This window comes from Macaca nemestrina, chromosome 19 (genome assembly GCF_043159975.1).
Source record: "Macaca nemestrina isolate mMacNem1 chromosome 19, mMacNem.hap1, whole genome shotgun sequence".
Classification (NCBI taxonomy): Eukaryota; Metazoa; Chordata; class Mammalia; order Primates; family Cercopithecidae; genus Macaca; species Macaca nemestrina.
Genome location: NC_092143.1, coordinates 38336163 through 38355884, shown reverse-complemented (window position 1 = coordinate 38355884; position 19722 = coordinate 38336163). Strand labels below are relative to the sequence as shown.

General features: G+C 36.0%; 1 protein-coding gene across 12 annotated transcripts in view; it reads left to right on the top strand.

Annotated features, from left to right (window-relative positions):
- Positions 1–19722, top strand: part of LOC105489423 (DCC netrin 1 receptor) — a 1213781-nt gene that overhangs the window by 973222 nt on the left and 220837 nt on the right. For all 12 annotated transcript variants that reach the window (XR_011616876.1, XR_011616875.1, XM_071085315.1 and 9 more), the window contains exons 13-14: positions 335–476; positions 18406–18516. Coding sequence is in view for 10 of the 12 variants with exons in the window: in XM_071085315.1 (XP_070941416.1) it covers positions 335–476; positions 18406–18516 (253 nt within the window). In the remaining 2 variants the exon portion in view is untranslated. The remainder of the gene's footprint in view (positions 1–334; positions 477–18405; positions 18517–19722) is intronic.

Here is a 19722-nt window from a genome sequence, read left to right as displayed (position 1 = left end):
TCCGAATATTAGTTGACGTCTCTCTTGCAATATAGCCTTATTCTGTATTGTTTTATGACTTTATACCATTTAGAATATTTTACTGTCATTTTAGCAGCATATGCAAAGGAGAGGTGATAATGCATTCAATCAATCAAAGGAATTGTGTATTTTTGTTAAAACGAGACAAATAAGAACGGTGTCAGATTGTAAGAACAAATTTAATTTGTCTTTAAGTGGCAATTGCTAACACTTCTTGCTTCTCTGCTTTCTTCACATTTATGTTTGGTTCTTTGACCCTGTCCTGTTGTCCTTTCTTTCTTCAATGTTTTAATTTACATCTATTATTTTACAGAGTATCAAAGTTAGCTGGCTGCCTCCTCCATCAGGAACACAAAATGGATTTATTACCGGCTATAAAATTCGACACAGAAAGACGACCCGCAGGGGTGAGATGGAAACGCTGGAGCCAAACAACCTCTGGTACCTATTCACAGGTCAGTGTTCACATGGTGTAGTCTTGCAAGGTTTTGATGAATTAAATGCTTTAGGAATAATATATACTCTCACTCCAAAGGAACATTGATTTTTTTTCCTGGCATCCTGGCAGGTGACATCTATTGGCTGGAACAAGAATAACCTTTATATTTTTAACTTTATATTCTCTATAATGTTTTCACTATATGTTTCTTTCTGGATCATCGTCTTAATCCATGTATCATAAAATTTTTATTCATATTAGTTTCTCAGCATTGCTGATTCAGCAAAAGCATCTGTTATCTAAAAACTTAACATTTTAACTAATAACTTTTAAAAGTCATCTAATGAAATTGTTCCAATTTTAATCACTTTGATTCCTCTCTACCAATATTCAGGGGTGAGAATGGGTTGAAAACTGAAGAAAAGAGTAGATTGTAAAATAGAGAAATTAATCTACTTTCTGCTAATATAAAGGAAATTCACTTTTGCACCAATATTGATAGAATTCAGAGTAGATCAAACTTCTCTATGAAAACTGGACACAGTGTACATGTAAATAATATATATTTTAAATTTTATAAAATAATCATGTATTTTCTTTAACAACCACAACCTTTAATTCACGTCAGCCCAGATTCCTGGAAAACAGAATGAGGCCAGGCTTTCAAGGTAATGCCTTTAAAGTTTTAAGTTCAGGAAAACAAGAATGAGAGAACAAGGAAAACGATCCAGGGAAGAAGAGAAAACAGATAATGGTGGTACATTATCCAGCTGTGGTGGCCACAACTTCAAGACAAAGCACAGAGCTTGCTAGGTTTCCTGATTGTCTCTCGAGAAGCCGCATGAACGGTCTCACAGTCCGTGGATAGAAGGTGTGAGCAGTTGCTCTCTTGTTTATCACTGGTTGAGTTCACCAACAGCTTACTGATTACTCTGCACCTCCCAGGCAGTCCCCTGTGAAGCCAGAGCTTCTGATGACTGTGCAGACACATAGGTATCTTTTTCTTAATCAGCATTTTATGTGATGGTGGCCTGGCCTAGGGTATGATCAGAGCTCAGGGCTTTTCGGACCTAGGAACGTCTTGAGCTACTGCCAGAAACTTGGCAAGCAAAGCATATAGAGTGGCTCATGACACAACTGAGTAGATGAAGTTGAGCGACTTTGAAGTGGCACATAAACTGGGTCAGGACGATATACAAACCATAAAGCACATGACTACAATTTATAGATGAGGTAAACTACCATTGCAAGTGAGAAAAGAAGAAAGTAATCCCTTATGTATTCCTTTTCTCTACACAAGACACTCAGTGAATTTCCATTTGAAATCATGACACACACACATTATAAGCTTGTTGTTCAGCCTACAATCAGAGACTTGAAAGTAATTTGTTTATTTATTTTTTCTTCTTTTCTCTCAGGTTGTCTTTTATGCCTATATAATTTTAGCATAATGGCCAGAGCACTTCCGAAGTAAATTGCCAAAAATCATGTTTTAAATATGGACAAAATATCTGAGGCAGGGAATGGTTGAATCTAACAGAAAGTTATGACATTTACCATATCATTTTAAAAGATTTTGAAAGCCAAGATCCTATGGCTTTTTTTCCCCTGACAAAATAATGGGGAAGATGGTAAAAATAATCGAAGTTAAGAACATGTGTTCATTAGGATATTTGGTACAATATGACTCTTACTTTGAGAGAAATCACCAAAATTGAAAAATCTTGCTAAAAATATTTTAGTATAAATTCTAAGATTTAATATTAGAGTAGAAGAGACACTAAGGATAGTTTAATCCAAGCCATGTGTTCTTCCAGACATAGAGATTTGAAGCCTGAAAACTTTATCATCATTGCTTTTGCTTCTCAAATGATAAACATTGAAAATAAAAATTAATTTCCTACTATAAAATAATTAAAGGATGAATATTCCAATAAAAAAATTAATGATTGGGTGTTCAATTCACAGAACTATATGCAGCCAATAAAGATGATAAAATGTTCAATCTCATTAGCAAATAGAGAAATGCAAATTAAAATAAAAAATGAGTTAGCATTTTCCTTTGATTAAAGTAATAAAGATAAAAATAAATGCAGGCATCCCATTTTGGAAAGCATATGAGAAATGTTAAGTCTCTTATACTGCTTGTGGGACAGAAAATGTCTACAACCTTTTTGGAAAGCAATGTATATATAGGTATTTTATACAGAAGTATATACATGTGTATGTGGATGTATGTCTCTATGTGTAATTTTCTTTTCATAAAGATACAACCCAGGTTTCCAAATCCTGAGAGTTTAACCTAGGAAGCAATCACATTTTTGCAAAGTTTTTAGCTAGAAGCATATTGTCATATTATTTTAATAGCAAATAGTGTTTTTGAAAACCTAAGTATCCAGCTATAGGAAGTTACCTAGAACATTCAGACTCAGTTGTATCTTGGAATACTGTATGTCTATTTTAAATGGAATAGTGTCAAAATGTTAAATCATATGTAAATTATTGTTTTTTAAAACAATGAGCAAATACCCCAGTTTTAAGTCAGTATTAGTAGAAGAGGTCATATTTATTTAAAAAAGCATTCACATAAAAATATTTACAATAATATATATGCCAAAATGTTGATCGTGAGTATTGCTTACTTTGTAACAACCATATGATATGTATTTTAATTTCATATACAAAATGAAAAATAAGTTAAAAATATTACAATTTTTGGTTTTGAAAATTTAAGATTTCCTCATGTGTCTGTTGGCTGCATAAATGTCTTCTTTTGAGAACTGTCCGTTCACATCCTTAGCCTACTTTTTGATGGGGTTGGTTTTTTCTTGTAAATTTCTTTGAGTTCTTTGTAGATTCTGGATATTAGCCCTTTGTCAGATGAGTAGATTGCAAAAATTTTTCCCGTTCTGTAGTTTGCCTCTTCACTCTGATGGTAATTTCTTTTGCTGTGCAGAAGCTCTTTAGTATAATTAGATCACATTTGCCAATTTTGGCTTTTGTTGCCATTGCTTTTGGTGTTTTAGATATGAAGTCTCTGCCCATGCCTATATCCTGAATGGTATTGCCCAGGTTTTCTTCTAGGGTTTTTATGGTTTTAGGTCTAACATTTAAGTCTTTAATCCATCTTGAATTAAGGTTTGTATAAGGTATAAGGAAGGGATCCAATTTCAGCTTTCTACGTATGGCTAGCCAGTTTTCCCAACATTATTTATTAAATGGGGAATCCTTTCCCCATTTCTTGTTTTTGTCAGGTTTGTCAAAGATCAGACGGTTGTAGATGTGTGGTATTATTTCCGAGGGCTCTGTTCTATTCCATTGGTCTATATCTCTGTTTTGGTACCAGTACCATGCTGTTTTAGTTACTGTAGCCTTGTAGTATAGTTTGAAGTCAGGTAGCTTGATGCCTCCAACTTTGTTCTTTTGGCTTAGGATTGTCTTGGCAATGCAGGCTCTTTTTTGGTGCCATATGAACTTTAAAGTAGTTTTTTTTCCAATTCTGTGAAGAAAGTCATTAGTAGCTTGATGGGGATGGCATTGAATCTGTAAATTACCTTGGGCAGTATGGCCATTTTCATGATATTGATTCTTCCTATCCATGAACATGGAATATTCTTCCATTTGTTTGTGTCCTCTTTTATTTCGTTGAGCGGTGGGTTGTAGTTCTCCCTGAAGAGGTCCTTCACATCCCTTGTAAGTTGAATTCCTAGGTATTTTATTCTCTTTGAAGCGATTGTGAATGGGAGTTCAATCATGATTTGGCTCTCTGTTTGTCTGTTATTGGTGTATAAGAATGCTTCTGATTTTTGCACATTGATTTTGTATCCTGAGACTCTGCTGCAGTTGCTCAACAGCTTAAGGAGATTTTGGGCTGAGACGATGGGGTTTTCTAAATATACAATCGTGTCATCTGCACACAGGGACAACTTGACTTCCTCTTTTCCTAATTGAATACCCTTTATTTCTTTCTCTTGCCTGATTGTCCTGGCCAGAACTTCCAACACTATGTTGAATAAGAGTGGTGAGAGAGGGCACCCCTGTCTTGTGCCAGTTTTCAAAGGGAATGCTTCCAGTTTTTCCCATTCAGTATGATATTGGATGTGGATTTGTCATAAATAGTTCTTGCTATTTTGAGATACATCCCATCAAACCTAATTTATTGAGAGTTTTTAGCATGAAGGGCTGTTGAATTTTGTCAAAGGCCTTTTCTGCATCTATTAAGATAATCATGTGGTTTTTGTCTTTGATTCTGTTTATGTGCTGGATTACATTTATTGATTTGCATATGTTGAACCAGCCTTACGTGAAAAAATGCTTATCATCACTGGCCATCAGAGAAACGCAAATCAAAAACATAATGAGATATCATCTCACACCATTTAGATGGCAATCATTAAAAAGTCAGGAAACAACAGGTGCTGGAGAGGATGTGGAGAAACAGGAACACTTTTACACTGTTGGTGGGACTGTAAACTAGTTCAACTATTGTGGAAGACAGTGTGGTGATTCCTCAAGGATCTAGAACTAGAAATACCATTTGACCCAGCAATCCCATTACTGGGCATATACCCTAAGGATTATAAATCATGCTGCCTTAAAGAACATGCATACGTATGTTTATTGCGGCATTATTCACAATAGCAAAGACTTGGAACCAACCCAAATGTCCATCAATGATAGACTGGATTAAGAAAATGTGGCACATATACACCATGGAATGCTATGCAGCCATAAAAAGGCATGAGTTCATGTCCTTTGTAGGGACATAGATGAAGCTGGAAACCATTATTCTCAGCAAACTATTGCAAGGATAGAAAACCAAACACTGAGTGTTCTCACTCATAGGTGGGAATTGAACTATGAGAACACTTGGGCACAGGAAGGGGAACATCACACACTGGGGCCTGTCGTGGGGTTGGGGGAGGGGAGGGATAGCATTAGGAGATATACCTAATGTAAATGATGAGTTAATGGGTGCAGCACACCAACATGGCACGTGTATGCATATGTTAAAAACCTTCATGTTGTGCACATGTACCCTAGAACTTAAAGTAGAATAAAAAAAGAAAATTTAAGATTTCCTCGCACTAATGCTAACTTAATACCATCTGAACGGCTTAGGAAACAGTGGTCCAGAAAAGAAATGAAAAACAGTAGCCTCGTGGCCAATAGAATTTGCTAGCGTTAATTGCTTAGTCCTTATGAGTTATTTTGGCAAATGGAAATTAACACATTCAGTTTAGTATTTTCAAACCAAGACTCTAACTCCCTAAATAACACAACATTTAGGACTTTCCCTCTGTTTAAGGTAAAATCATTGGAAAAACGCAGAGCAGCAACTATTAGCCTTCTTACCATCAGAGACCCAAAACAAAATACCATGAATTTCATAACTTGAAAGAACAGACATTTATTCTCTTAGTTCAGGAGGCCAGAAGTCTGACATCAAGGTGTTGATAGGTTCAGCTGCCTCCGTAGGCTCTGAGGAAGAGCCCATCTCATGTCTCTCTACTAACTGTTGGGGTTGCAGGCAGTCCCTGGTGTTCCTTGGCTTGTAGATGCATTGCTTCAATCTCTGTCTCCATCTTTTTATCACTTTCCTCTCTGTGTTCTCTCCTCTTCCTTTTTTATTTGTTTTGTTTTGTTTTTTTTTGAGACAGGGTCTTGCACTCCTACCCAGGCTGGAGTACAGTGGCATGACCATAGTTTACTGCAGACTTGACCTTCTGGGCTCAAGTGGTCCTCCTGCCTCAGCCTACCGAGCAGCTGGGGCTACAGGTGTGTTTCACCACACCCAGATAATTTTTAAATTTTCCTAGAGACAAGGTCTTATTTTGTTGCTCAGGCTGGTCTCAAACTCCTAGCCTCAAGTCATTCTCCATCCACGGCCTCCCAAAGTGCTAAGATTATAGGCATAAGACACTGTGCCTGGCCTCTCTCGTCTTCCAATGAGGACATTAGAGATAGAGCCCACTTTAAATCCAGGATGATTTCATCTTGAGATCATCAGCTAATTATAACTGTAAAGACCCTATTTCCAAATAAGGTCACATGCCGATCCTTCAGACATGCATGAATTCTGAGGGGATGCCATTCAAACTACTACAAACTCCTTTTATTATTTTTCCTCTCAAGGGCCATCATTTTGAGTTGTATCTTCTAATAAACTTTACTTATTCAAAAATAAATAATTCCATTCTACATTTTCATTCATCTAAAATATGTGTGACAATTAGAGCTTCTAATTAGCATGAGGTAACCCATCACCACTCTGGTTTATTATCATTCCAGCCAAAAGCAAAGTGAGATGAATTAATTAGTTATTAGAAACAGCTCACAAGCGCCCATTTGCATCTTTATAGAGCTGTAAGAATTTGGATCCAAAATGTGTAGGCTTTGTTCATATTGTTACATCTTGATTTCATGAGTTATAATAAAGCATTTAGGAATGCAAACAAAATATGTGCAGTTATGTGTGTGACTATGCCTGAGATTTACTGTAAAAATATATATATGCTCTTTCTAAATCTGCACTAAAGCGATAAAACGAGTTAAAGAACAACATCATATACTTAAAAGTCTTTTGAATAGCTTTGGAAAATCCTTCCCTCCTCTCCTGTGCTCTGTGATTGGGCTACAGAAACACCTGTTGCATTGCTAGACATTTTGGTAATATATGTCTTCAGTGCTACAAAACATTAAGGAACTAGGGAGCGCTACACACTGGTAGATTGGCTGTTGTTTAGACATGTCCCCAGGATATATCTAGCAACTTGCACACTTTGTTGTAAGCAGAGGTAATTGGTTTTCCATGTAAATCTATAGCACTGTAAAATGTAAAGGATTTGACCCTATGATTTTAATGCCTGTAAGATACATGGATTTATTGATTTGGCTGTTTAAAAAATTGGAAATTTCAGAATGCTCCATTTGTGTGTTATAAATATTCAGGTTTAGATACTCAAACATTTTATTTTTTACAATCTTCTATTTGTTAGGTGTTTTTTGTTGTGCATGTGTTTTTTTTTTTTTAATGAGAATAATGAGACATCTGCAATAACAAAGTAATTCAGAGTTATAACAAGAATTGAAATCGCTGCTATCAGGTTTATTGTGAGAACCCATGTCAACTAAATTTTAAAATGTTTTTGTTTTTTGATTGCTCTTCAGGGAAGGTTGTTTGAATTGAATTTAAGAGTTTTCTTGTGTTTCATGGTTAATATATAATAAACATAATAATAAAGATGCATTGATAGTTTATGGACTGAAAAATTGAAATAACAGCATAGCAATTTTATAACAGGGTTAACATTGGGTAATTATGTTGTTTGAATAATATGCCATCTCTTAGTAGAAGATCTAAAAAATTAGAAATACAACATAAAAATTACAGAGCTTGAGGGCTTAGCATTCAGGATAGAAACATGCAGAGATAATCAACTTTCAACAATTGAATTTTTTTACAACTAAGAAAAGCATTGCTAGTTAACACCACATTTCCTTTACGATAAAGGTATACTTAGAAGCTTCTAGGACACACACATATACACACACTTGTTGAGATTGAACTTTATTGTCCTGACACACATAGCAGAAAACACAGAATTCATTTCATCCAAACTGGTTTTGTTTTGTTTTATTTTATTTATTTTATTTTATTTTATTTTTGAGGTGGAGTTTCACTCTTATTGCCCAGACTGGAGTGCAGTGGTACGATCTTGGCTCACTGCAACCTCTGCCTCCTGCGTTCAAGTGATTCTCCTGCCTCAGCTTCACCAGTAGCTGGGATTACAGGCATGCACCACCACACCCGGCTAATTTTTTGTATAGTAGAGATGGGGTTTCACCATGTTGGCCAGGCTGGTCTCAAACTCCCGACCTCAGGTGATCCTCTCTCCTCTGCCTCCCAAAGTGCTAGGATTACAGGTATGAGCCACCGTGCCCAGCCAAACTGCTTATTTTACAGAAGAAATAACTGAGGTCTGGAGCGTGATATTGCAAAGGTCCTCCACTAGTTAAGGAGATGATCCCAGGTGAATTGTGTGTGTTCCAACTCTTCATTATGTGCTCTTTTCACTATGCAAGTTGTCATCTTTAGTTCACTTTATTGTGAGTGACTAAGACTGTTATACAACTTTGTAAAAGATAATTAACATGAAAAATAATGTTTCACATTTACAACAATACTAACAGCCATATTATTACTTACTGAACTCAAACCATTCACTATGCTAAAAACTATATATGTGTTTTCCATTTTAATCTTTATAACAGTTTTTATTTATATATCCCCATTTTATGGATGAGGGCATAGAAGTAAACAAAGAGGCCTGGTTTTTCATGGTTGACCAGCTAATAAGTAATGAAATGAAAATTCAAACCTAATACTGCCTGAATAGAAAAACTATACTCTTACCTCTTAAACTGTAAACAATGTGTTTCTCACCATAGGCAATATATTTGTGATTATATGAGTATTAAAAGGGACAGGAGAAAAACACAAGGATGGTAAAAGATGTCTATTGGACAATAGAAATTAAAGATTACATATAGCTAGAGGAGCTGAATAACTCTAGAACAGATTAAATAAAATCTTTACTGGCCAACTTATTTAAATTAAAAAAAAATTCCTATTAGTTCAGGAACTAGATCTAAGATAAAATATACATACAAAAATATACATACAAAAAAGCTTTTACAGACTGGCTTCTCTTTACTCCACCTCCAATGAAAGACAGACAGAGAAGAAGGGAAAGGAAGGGAAGGGGAGGGAGAGAAGGGGAGGGAAAGGGAAGGGGAGGGGAGAGGAGGGGAGGGAAAGGGAAGGAAGAGGAGGGGATGGGGAAGGGGAGAGGGGAAGGGAGGAAGGGAGGAGGGAGGGAAGAAGGGTGGAGGGAGGAAGGAAGGAAGGGAGGGAGGAAGAAAGGGAGAAAGAGAGGGAGGAAGGAAGGGAAGGAAAGAAGGAAGGGAAGGGAAGAAAGAAGGAAGGGAAGAAGGAAGGTAGGGAAGAAGGAAGGAAGGGAAGAAGGAAGGAAGGGAAGTAAGAGAGAAGGGAAGAAGGAGGGAAGGAAAAGGAAGAAGGAGCGAAGGAAAGGGAGGAAAGGAAGCAAGGAAAAAGGAAGGAAGGGAGGGGAGGAAAGAAAGCAACATTGAAAGATCTTTTGATATCAACTATCAGAGTTGGGGTCCCCCAAAATTGCTTGGTGGTGGTCATTGTTGGTATAACTCTGGAAGATAACTCCTCTTTCTAATAGGGTATATTTATTTATTTATTTTTTATTTTGAAGACAGAATCGCGCTGTGTCACCCAGGGTTGAGTGCAGTGGCACTATCTTGGCTCACTGCAACCTCTGCGTCCCAGGTACCAGTGATTCTCCCACCTCAGCCTCCTGAGTAGCTGAGATTACAGGTGTGCGCCACCATGCCCGGCTAATTTTTGTATTTTTAGTAGAGACGGGGTTTCACCATGTTGGCCAGGCTGGTCGGGAACTCCCGACCTCAGGTGATTCGTCTGTCTCGGCCTCCCAAAGTGCTGGGATTACAGACGTGAGCCACTGCTCCCAGCCGCATTTCTAAGCAAGAGAACAATTTAACTCTTTTTGAGACTGAATTTGGATATTACTGATTTCTAAGGTTGATCCACTGTCAAAAATAATAGAATCGTCAGTTAGGTAACCTCCCTACCTGCCTATTATTCAAGTCTGATGTAGTCATCATTAACAGATATTTCTTCCTTGCCTGCATAGTGCTTTACATTTGTTGCTGATGTCTATCTTGGGTTCTAGCATAGGGCATGTGGGCCTTGGAAGGTGCCCAGCAAGAGACAGAACAGAGCCCAGATTCTTTACCCAAGGATAGTCCAAGTTTTAGTTAAAACACCAAAGTACCCTAGTTTAATTTCTCTGAGCCTTGTTATCCTTATCTCTAAAATGGTACCAATCATGTATTCTGTGCCAAAATCGCAGGATATTTGAAAATCAAGTAAGAAAGTAACATGAAAATCCCTGTGCCAATGTCAGTTATTATTACATCTATGAAATGCTTGATTTTATAAATTACTTTTACAAGCAATTTTTCATTTGACCCTCACAAGAACACTATAAAGTGGAAGCATGTATTATTACTTCATCACTTTAGATAGGAAATAGCTATTAAAAGGGCCTCTAGTATATCTAAAATTTTCCCAACCAAATACCCCTCACAGCATAGAAGCAGGGCTACCTGAAACCTGGAATTCTAAAGTTAATGTCCAGACTGCTTCTCTGAAAAGCCAAAATGTTTGCTTCTGCTTTATATCATGCACTTACTTGGGCTTAAAAAAAGGATCACAAGTTTAATTTTCTTCATAAAGGTTTGATACAAAAGGTACTGAATTTAGAATCTAAAGTCTTGGATAAACATGTTTTATAGGAGAAATTTTATTTGTTTTTATCCCAGTAGGATAAAACTAGTGCAATCTATCCATAAGTGATATTATGGCAAATCAGATTCAGTGCAATCTAAGGAGGAACTTGTCCACAAAGCAAAACTTGAAAGTGAGTTACCTCCATTGGTGAATTTCTCATGCAACAAAAGTATTCCTGCTATACTTGCAGGGATACTTTGTTAGATATTCAGCATTATATGAGCCATTGACTAGACATTACTTAAGATTTTCTTTAATAATGGGATTCTAGGTACATATTTAAATGCTTTTTTTATACTTAACCTAACTTTTTTAGGTGTTTGTAGTTAGGTTCCACAGCCCAGCAAAGTTGAAGATGTTTTAAAGATAAAATTTAATACTTCAAAGACATTTGGCAAGATTTTCAGAGTGACCTAGGGCACTAATCTCTACAGGATGCTAAAACTTCACTGCAGATATAATAGAAAGGAAGATATGAAGAACTCCCCTACTGTATATGGTTGGAAGGGATACTCTGATAAATAGTTTGGCCTGGCCGGGTGAGATCTCTTTGGGGAAATACTTACAATACACTAGATGTCCTCTAAACTGCTTTCTTTTTTATTATTGTAATTGAAATTCTAGAATATATATGCAAAAAGTACAGATATGTTGCATAGGTATACATGTGCCATGGTGGTTTGCTGCATCCATCAACCCGTCATCTACATTAGGTATTTCTCCTAAAGCTATCCCTCCCCTATACCCCCACCCCTTGACAGGCCCTGGTGTGTGATGTTCCCCTCCCAGTGTCAATGTGTTCTCATTGTTCAACTCCCACTTATTAATGAGAAAATGTGGTGTTTGGTTCTCTCTGTGTTAGTTTGCTGAAAATGATGGTTTTCAGCTTTATCCATGTCCCTGCAAAGGACATGAACCCCTCCTTTTGTATGGCTGCATAGTATTCCATAGTGTATATGTGCCACATTTTCTTTATCTTGTCTATCATTGATGGGCATTTGCATTGGTTCCAAGTCTTGGCTATTGTGAATAGTGCTGCAATAAATATGCGTGTGCGTGTGTCTTTATAGTACAATGATTTATAATCTTTTGGTTATGTGCCCAGTAATGGGATTGCTCGGTCAAATCGTATTTCTGACTCTAGATCCTTGAGGAATCGTCACACTGTCTTCCACAATGGTTGAACTAGTTTACACTCCCACCAGCTGTGTAAAAGTGTTCCTGTTTCTCCACATCCTTTCCAGCATCTGTTGTTTCCTGACTTTTTAATGATCACCATTCTAACTTCCATGAGACGGTATCTCATTGTGGTTTTGATTAGCATTTCTCTAATGATCAGTGATGATGCGCTTTTTTTTTTCGTATATTTGTTGGCAGCATAAATGTCTTCTTTTGTAGCAGTACTGTCTGTTCATATCCATCACCCACTTTTGGATGGGGCTGTTTTTTTCTTGTAAATTTGTTTAAGTTCCTTGTAGATTCTAGATACTAGCCCTTTGTCAGATGGATAGATTTAAAAAAATTCTCCCATTCTGTAGGTTCCATGTTCACTCTAACAATACTTTCTTTTGCTGTGCAGAAGCTCTTTGGTTTGATTAGATCCCATTTGTCAATTTTGGCTTTTGTTGCCTTTGCTTTTGCTGTTTTAGTCATGAAGTCTTTACCCATGCCTATGTCCTAGGCTTTCTTCTAGGGTTTTTGTGGTTTTAGGTCTTACATTTAAGTCTTTAATCTATCTTGAGTTAATTTTTGTATAAGGTGTGAGGAAGGGGTCCAATTTCAGTTTTCTGCATATGGCTAGCCAGTTTTCCAAACATCATTTATTAAATAGGGAATCCTTTCCCCATTGCTTGTTTTTCTCTAGTTTGTCAAGGATCAGGTGACGGTAGATGTGTGGTGTTATTTTTGAGGCCTCTGTTCTGTTACTTTGGTCTATATATCTGTTTTGGTACCAGTACCATGCTTTTTTGTTTACTGTAGCTTTGTAATATAAATTGAAGTCAGGTAGCCTGATGCCTCCAGCTTCATTCTTTCTGCTTAGGATTATCTTGGCTATGCAGGCTCTTTTTTGGATCTATATGAAATTTAAAGTAGTTTTTTTTTTTTTTTTTTTTCTAGTTCTGTGAAGAAAGTCAATGGTAGCTTGATGGGAATAGCATTGAATCTATAAATTACTTTTGAGAGTATGGCTATTTTCATGGTATTGATCTTCCTATCCATGAGCATGGAATGTTTTTCCATTTGTTTGTGTCCTTTCTTATTTCCTTGAGCAGTGGTTTGTAGTTCTCCTTGAAGACGTCCTTCACATATCTTGTAAGTTGTATTCCTAGGTATTTTATTCTCTTTGTAGCAATTGTGAATGAGAGTTCATTCATGATTAGGCTCTCTGTCTGTTATTGGTGTATAGGAATGATTGTGATTTTTGTACATTGATTTTGTATCCTGAGACTGCTGCAATTGCTCAACAGCTTAAGGAAATTTTGGGCTGAGACGATGGGGTTTTCTAAATATACAATTATGTCATCTGCAAACAGAGACCGTTTAACTTCCTCTCTTCCTATTTGAATACTCTTTATTTCTTTCTCTTGCCTGATTGCCCTGGCCAGAATTTCCAGTACTATGTGGAATAGGGGTGGTGAGAGAGGGCATCCTTGTCTTGTGCTGGCTTTCAAAGGGAATGCTTCCAGCTTTTGCCCATGAAGTATATTAGCTGTACATCTGTCATAAATAGCTCTTATTATCTTGAGATACATTCCATCAATACCTAGTTTATTGAGAGTTTTTAGCATGAAGAGGTGTTGGATTTTATCAAAGGTCTTTTCTGCATCTACTGAGATAATCATGTGGTTTTTGTTACTGGTTCTGTTCATGTGATGGATTACGTTTATTTATTTGCATATATTGAGCCAGCCTTGCATCCCAGGGATGAAGCCAACTTGATCATGGTGGATAAGCTTTTTGATATGCTGCTGGATTCGGTTTGCCAGTATTTTATTGAGGATTTTCACACTGATGTTCATCATCAATGTGATATTGGGTTGAAACTTACTTTTTTTTTGTTGTGTCTTTGCCAGGTTTTGGTATAAGGATGATGCTGGCCTCATAAAATGAGTTACGAAGGAATCCCTTTTTTTCTGTTGTTTGGAATAGTTTCAGAAGGAATGGTGCCAGCTCATCGTTTTACCTGTGGTAGAATTTGGCGATAAATCCGTCTGGTCCTGGGCATTTCTTGGTTTGTAGGCTATTAATGACTCAATTTCAGAACTTGCTATTGGTCTATTCAGGGATTCGACTTCTTCCAGGTTTAGTCTTGCAGCGTGTGGGGGGTGTGTATGTCCAGAAATTTATCCATTTCTTCTAGGTTTTCTAGTTTATTTGTGTAGAGGTGTTTATAGTATTATCTGATGGTAGTTTGTATTTCTATGGGATCAGTGGTGATCTCCCCTGTATCATTTTTTTATTGTCTACTTGATTCTTCTCTTTTTCCTTCTTTATTATTCTGGCTAGTGGTCTATTTTTTTAATCTTTTCAAAAAACCACCCCCTGGATTCATTGATTTTTTGAAGGGTTTTTCATGTCTCCGTTTCCTTCAGTTCTGCTCTGATCTTAATTATTTCTTGTCTTCTGCTAGCTTTTGAATTTGTTTGCTCTTGTTTCTCTAGTTCTTTTCATTGTGATATCAGGGTGTTGATTTTAGATCTTTCCTCCTTTCTCCTGTGGGCATTTAGTGCTATAAATTTCCCTCTAAACACTGTTTTAGCTGTGTCCCAGAGATTGTAGTATGTTGTGTCTTTGTTCTCATTGATTTCAAAGAACTTATTTATTTATGCCTTAATTTCTTTATCCAGTAGTCATTCAGGAGCAGGTTGTTCAGTTTCCATGTAGTTGTGTGGTTTTGAATGAATTTCCAATCCTGAGTTCTAATTTGATTGCACTGTGGTTTAAGAACTGTTTGTTATGATTTTCATTCCTTTGCATTTGCTGAGGAGTTTTTACCTCCAATTATGTGATCAATTTTAGAATAAGCGTGATGTGGTGCTGAGAATAATGTATATTTTTTTATTTGGGGTGGGAGAGTTCTGTAGATGTCTATTAGGTCCTCTTGGTCCAGAGCGGAGTTCAAGTCCTGAGAACCCTTGTTAATTTTCTGGCTCATTGATCTGTCTAATATTGACAGTGGGGTGTTAAAGTCTACCACTATTATTGAGTGGGAGTTGAAGTCTCTCTGTAGGTCTCTAAGAACTTGCTTTATGAATCTGGGTGCTCCTGTATTGGGTACATATACATTTAGGATAGTTAGCTCTTCTTGTTTCGTTGATCCCTTTACCATTATGTAATCCCCTTCTTTGTTTTGTTTTGTTTTTGATCTTTGAGGAGAGCAACCCCAAGATACATCATGGTCAGATTCACCAAGATTGAAATTAAAGAAAAAATGTTAAGGGCAGCCAGAGAGAATGGTCACATTATCCACAAAGGGAAGCCCACGAGACTAACAGCAGATCTCTCTGCAGAAACACTACAAGCCAGAAAATAGTGGGGGCCAATATTCAACATTCTTAAGGAAAAGAATTTGCAACCCAGAATTTCATATCCAGCCAAACTAAGTTTATAAGCAAAGGAGAAATAAAATCCTTTACAGAAAGCAAATGCTGAGAGGTTTTGTCACCACTGGGCCTGTCTTACAAGAGCTCCTGAAGGAAGCACTAAAAATGGAAAGGAAAAACTGGTACCAGCCACTGCAAAAACATACCAAATTGTAAAGACCATCGGCATCATGAAGAAACAGCATCAACTAACGGGCAAAATAATCACCAGCATTGTGTAATCATAATGACAGGATCAAATTCACACATAACATTATTAACCTTAATGTAAACAGGTTAAATGCCCCAGTTAAAAGACACAGACTGGCAAATTGGAGAAAGAGTCAAGACCCCTCAGTTTGCTGTATTCAGGAGACCCATCTCACTAGCAAAGACACACACAGACTCAAAATAAAGGGATGGAGGAATATTTACCAAGAAAATGGAAAGAAAGAAAGAAAAAGAAATGAAGGAAGGAAGGAAGGAAGGAAGGAAGGAAGGAAGGAAGGAAAGAAAGAAAGAAAAGAAAGAAAGAAAGAAAGAAAGAAAGGGAGAGAGAGAGAGAGAGAAAGAAAGAAAGAGAAAGAAAGGAGGGAGGGAGGGAGAAAAGGAAGGAAGGAAGGAAGAAAAGAAGGAAGGAAGAAAGAAAGAAGCAGGGGTTGCAATCCTTGTCTCTGATAAACAAACTTTAAACCAACAAAAATCTAAACTGCTTTCTAATGATAACTTCAAGTTGTTAGCAGACTTTGTTTTACTTAAAACAGGTATATCAGTCAGGTTTCTACCAGAGAAAGAAAGAGCCAGCAGGAAATACATACTAAGAAAAGTATTGCAAGGAATTGGTTTAGGTGGTTATGATGGCTAGCCAGGCAATTCCAAAATCCACTGGGCAGGCCATTAAGGGGCAAGCTGGAGCTCTCAAGCTAAGTCCACAGCCATGGCAGGGCAGAATTTCTGCCTCAGGGCAGCCTCAGTTCTGCACTTAAGGCCTTTTATCTGATCGAATCTGGGCCATCCAAATAGACTATGGCAATATCTCTTACTTAAAGTTGACGGAATATGGACTTTAGTCCCATCTATAATATACCTTCACAGCAATACCTCAGTTGGTGTTGGATTGAATAACTGGGTGCTGTAGCCTAGCTAAGTTGATACATATAACTGACCATCACAAAGCGTATTTCAAATCAATCACTTGAGACAGTATTGACATGATTGATTGCTTATTCATTTTAAATAAAAGTGAAGTTAAACTTCTACATAGCATGAGTACATTTTTGATGGATTAGAACTTTATTTTAAACAAGAGCATTATGAAAGTCATAAGCTGTTATGAGTAGGTAACCATTTCTTCTCAAGGTTCTCTCCCTATTAATTTTTTAATTTCCCGGAAAATCTCTGTAATCCCACTGCCTCAGTAATCAACAACAGTGCCTATGAAATGATGAAAAAAATGAACAAAATTAGATCAATACCATGTTAACAAATCAAAGCGAGCATGAACCTACTTAAGGAATGACAAAGGCCTTATGTTTGAAGCATCTCTTTGCCATCTTGTTGATGTGGTTGAAATGCTGTGTATTAACCTAATATTTTCTCTATGTTAGTGTTTTTGTACCCAATCAGTTTTAGTAGATTTTTTCAAGTGTTGTTTTGTGTGTGCATCTTCCCTGCTTCAGGTACTATTGTGGACCCTATGAATATACAATTAAAACCTGAATAATATTAATAACAAAACAAGAACACATTCAATGACAGTCTCAATATATGTCTTCATGGAGCTTCCAAACTATTTTATAAAATTAGAAGCTTCTTTAGAGGACAGAAATTTGTGTTATAAATATCATTATGTGGGTGAATTTATCAAATGGTCTAATAGTACTATTTATTAAAGGCAACTGTTCATTCCTTGCAATAACTGATCCTTTCTAACCATCATTTAAAATATCATCTCCTATTAATAGTAAGTTTGAATTCCCCTTACCACTAAGTACTCATCTTCCTATGCAAAAAATTTTCAAATATGTAATTTTGTACAAGAGCATAATTTCTTTTATTATGCATTTTTTTTCTTGGCACCAAATATTTGCACTATTTCAGATGAATGGGGGATAATGGTTACATTTTTATCTTTATCAGGGTTGTTTAATTCCTTGAGGTTTAAGGACTTGATCATTTAGTCTGAGTCTCAAAAATATCACATGGTTTTTTCACAAATATCATTTATTTTACAATAATTTATCATGTTAATGAGCTACTTTGAGCTTTTGGTAAGAGGAAAGTCACTTACATCAAAAATTTTCATATATCAGATGAATGATCCGTGTGGCCTCTCTAGTTTACCTGTGTTATCTGTGCTTTTTAAAATAAACCCTAATGTGATCATGGTGCACAATATTATGCCAAAATTATCATAGAGATTGATTTTCTATATCTCTTGTGTGGAAGCTAATGCAAAACAAAATATTCTTGAAAGATAGTTTGAAGAGACCAAAGCCCTAATATTTTCTTCTGAAGTGCATTGGCTTTGGATTCTTGATTTTTGGCCTAAAGAAAACATAATCACAGACCATGAATGAATGATGGAGACATAAATTTTTAGATTGACTGTTCTTGATTTATAGACATGGCTCTTCCAAAGAGTAAGGAAAAATGATCCATGCAATTTTTGATTATTTCTTCATCATTTCTACTTTATATTCTGCATCTGCACCTAGGCTATTTACATGGACATATTTTTATAAAATGGAAAAAACTCATAAGAATTATAAAAATTAATTTTATTTCTTGCTATGATATTTCTCCCCTTTTAGTCAAAATAATCATTACCACAATAGTCACAAACAATGTAAAGCATGTCCACTATTGTTACAATTTTGCTGAAGCTTTTTGAAACCCACGTAGGAATACTTGGTGCATAGTAACTTTCTTCCCCACTGTGGAAAATTCTTTCATAGGACTGGAGAAAGGAAGTCAGTACAGTTTCCAGGTGTCAGCAATGACAGTCAATGGCACTGGACCACCTTCCAACTGGTATACTGCGGAGACCCCAGAGAATGATCTGGATGGTAAGACTTTTTCCCAGTTACTATCACTCTGATTATCTTCTTGTTACCTCAGCTTCAAAAAGTGTCTTAAAAAAGGAATGAACTCTAATTTTGGTGACATTCATTCTTATTATATGTTCATATTCTAAACACAACAGGGAAACATTAGTGAATACATAGTTTTCAACAATGCCACGTAAATGCTAGCCCATGAATGATGTAGCATTGATTATGCAATAATCATGGTCCTCATAACAAGTTATTTGTTTTCAAGATCATCTGAAATAAGGTATTTTCTTCTTATTTTATTTTGAATAATCAGCCTTAACCATTTCGTCCACAAGAATTAGTGTAATGTATCATAGTAATCATGAACTATAACTATATAATATAGCTCCTCGCCTTTTTATGAGGCTTTTGAAAAACATCTATATGTATTTTTTTACTTGCTTATGATATTATTATTACCTTTTCTTGATATAAAAAACAACCTAATTTATTTGCTTAGCTGATAGTTGTCCTGAAACATTCATCAGTAGGATATTAGGATTCATATAAGATTAATATATTAATAAATTAAATATAAGCAAACTCCTGAAAATCAGCAAATGAGAAATTGCTCTGGAAATAAAAACATCATAACTAAATTTTTAAAATAAAATTTAAGAGGAAAGGGTAATGAAGTGACAGAATAAAACATTAAATAATAAAACAAATATATAGAATTAGAGTTAAAAATTTAAAAAGTAAGAATTCATAAAAATGAGAGGTCCTTGGAAAGAAGTGAGATATGATAAGTATTCCTAAAGCTAGATAATCAAAACTAGTGTCAATTAAAGGTAGATATAAAGATAAACTCATATGTATTGAAAATGTGACAGTACAAGATAATTGCCTATTATAGCTAACATTGAAATTCTCTTATTCCTTAACTGATACATCTGAAATTATTGCAGTAAAAATTGAGAGTAAAAACTCTATATTACCTTATTTTCCCTTACATTTTTAATCTCTCTTTCCATGTCTTCCTCACTTTCATTCTTTTCCTAGTTCTTTTATTACTCTTTCTCATGTCTTCCTTCCTCTTTCTAGAACTCCTCCATCTCATTCTCTTTCTCCTTCATCTTTCTCTTTTTCTCTTTTTGAATTCCTCACCATCATTCATGATTTTTCTATAGCCACAGATTTGATTTTACTAAATAATTATGGTAGCATTAAACAATCAAT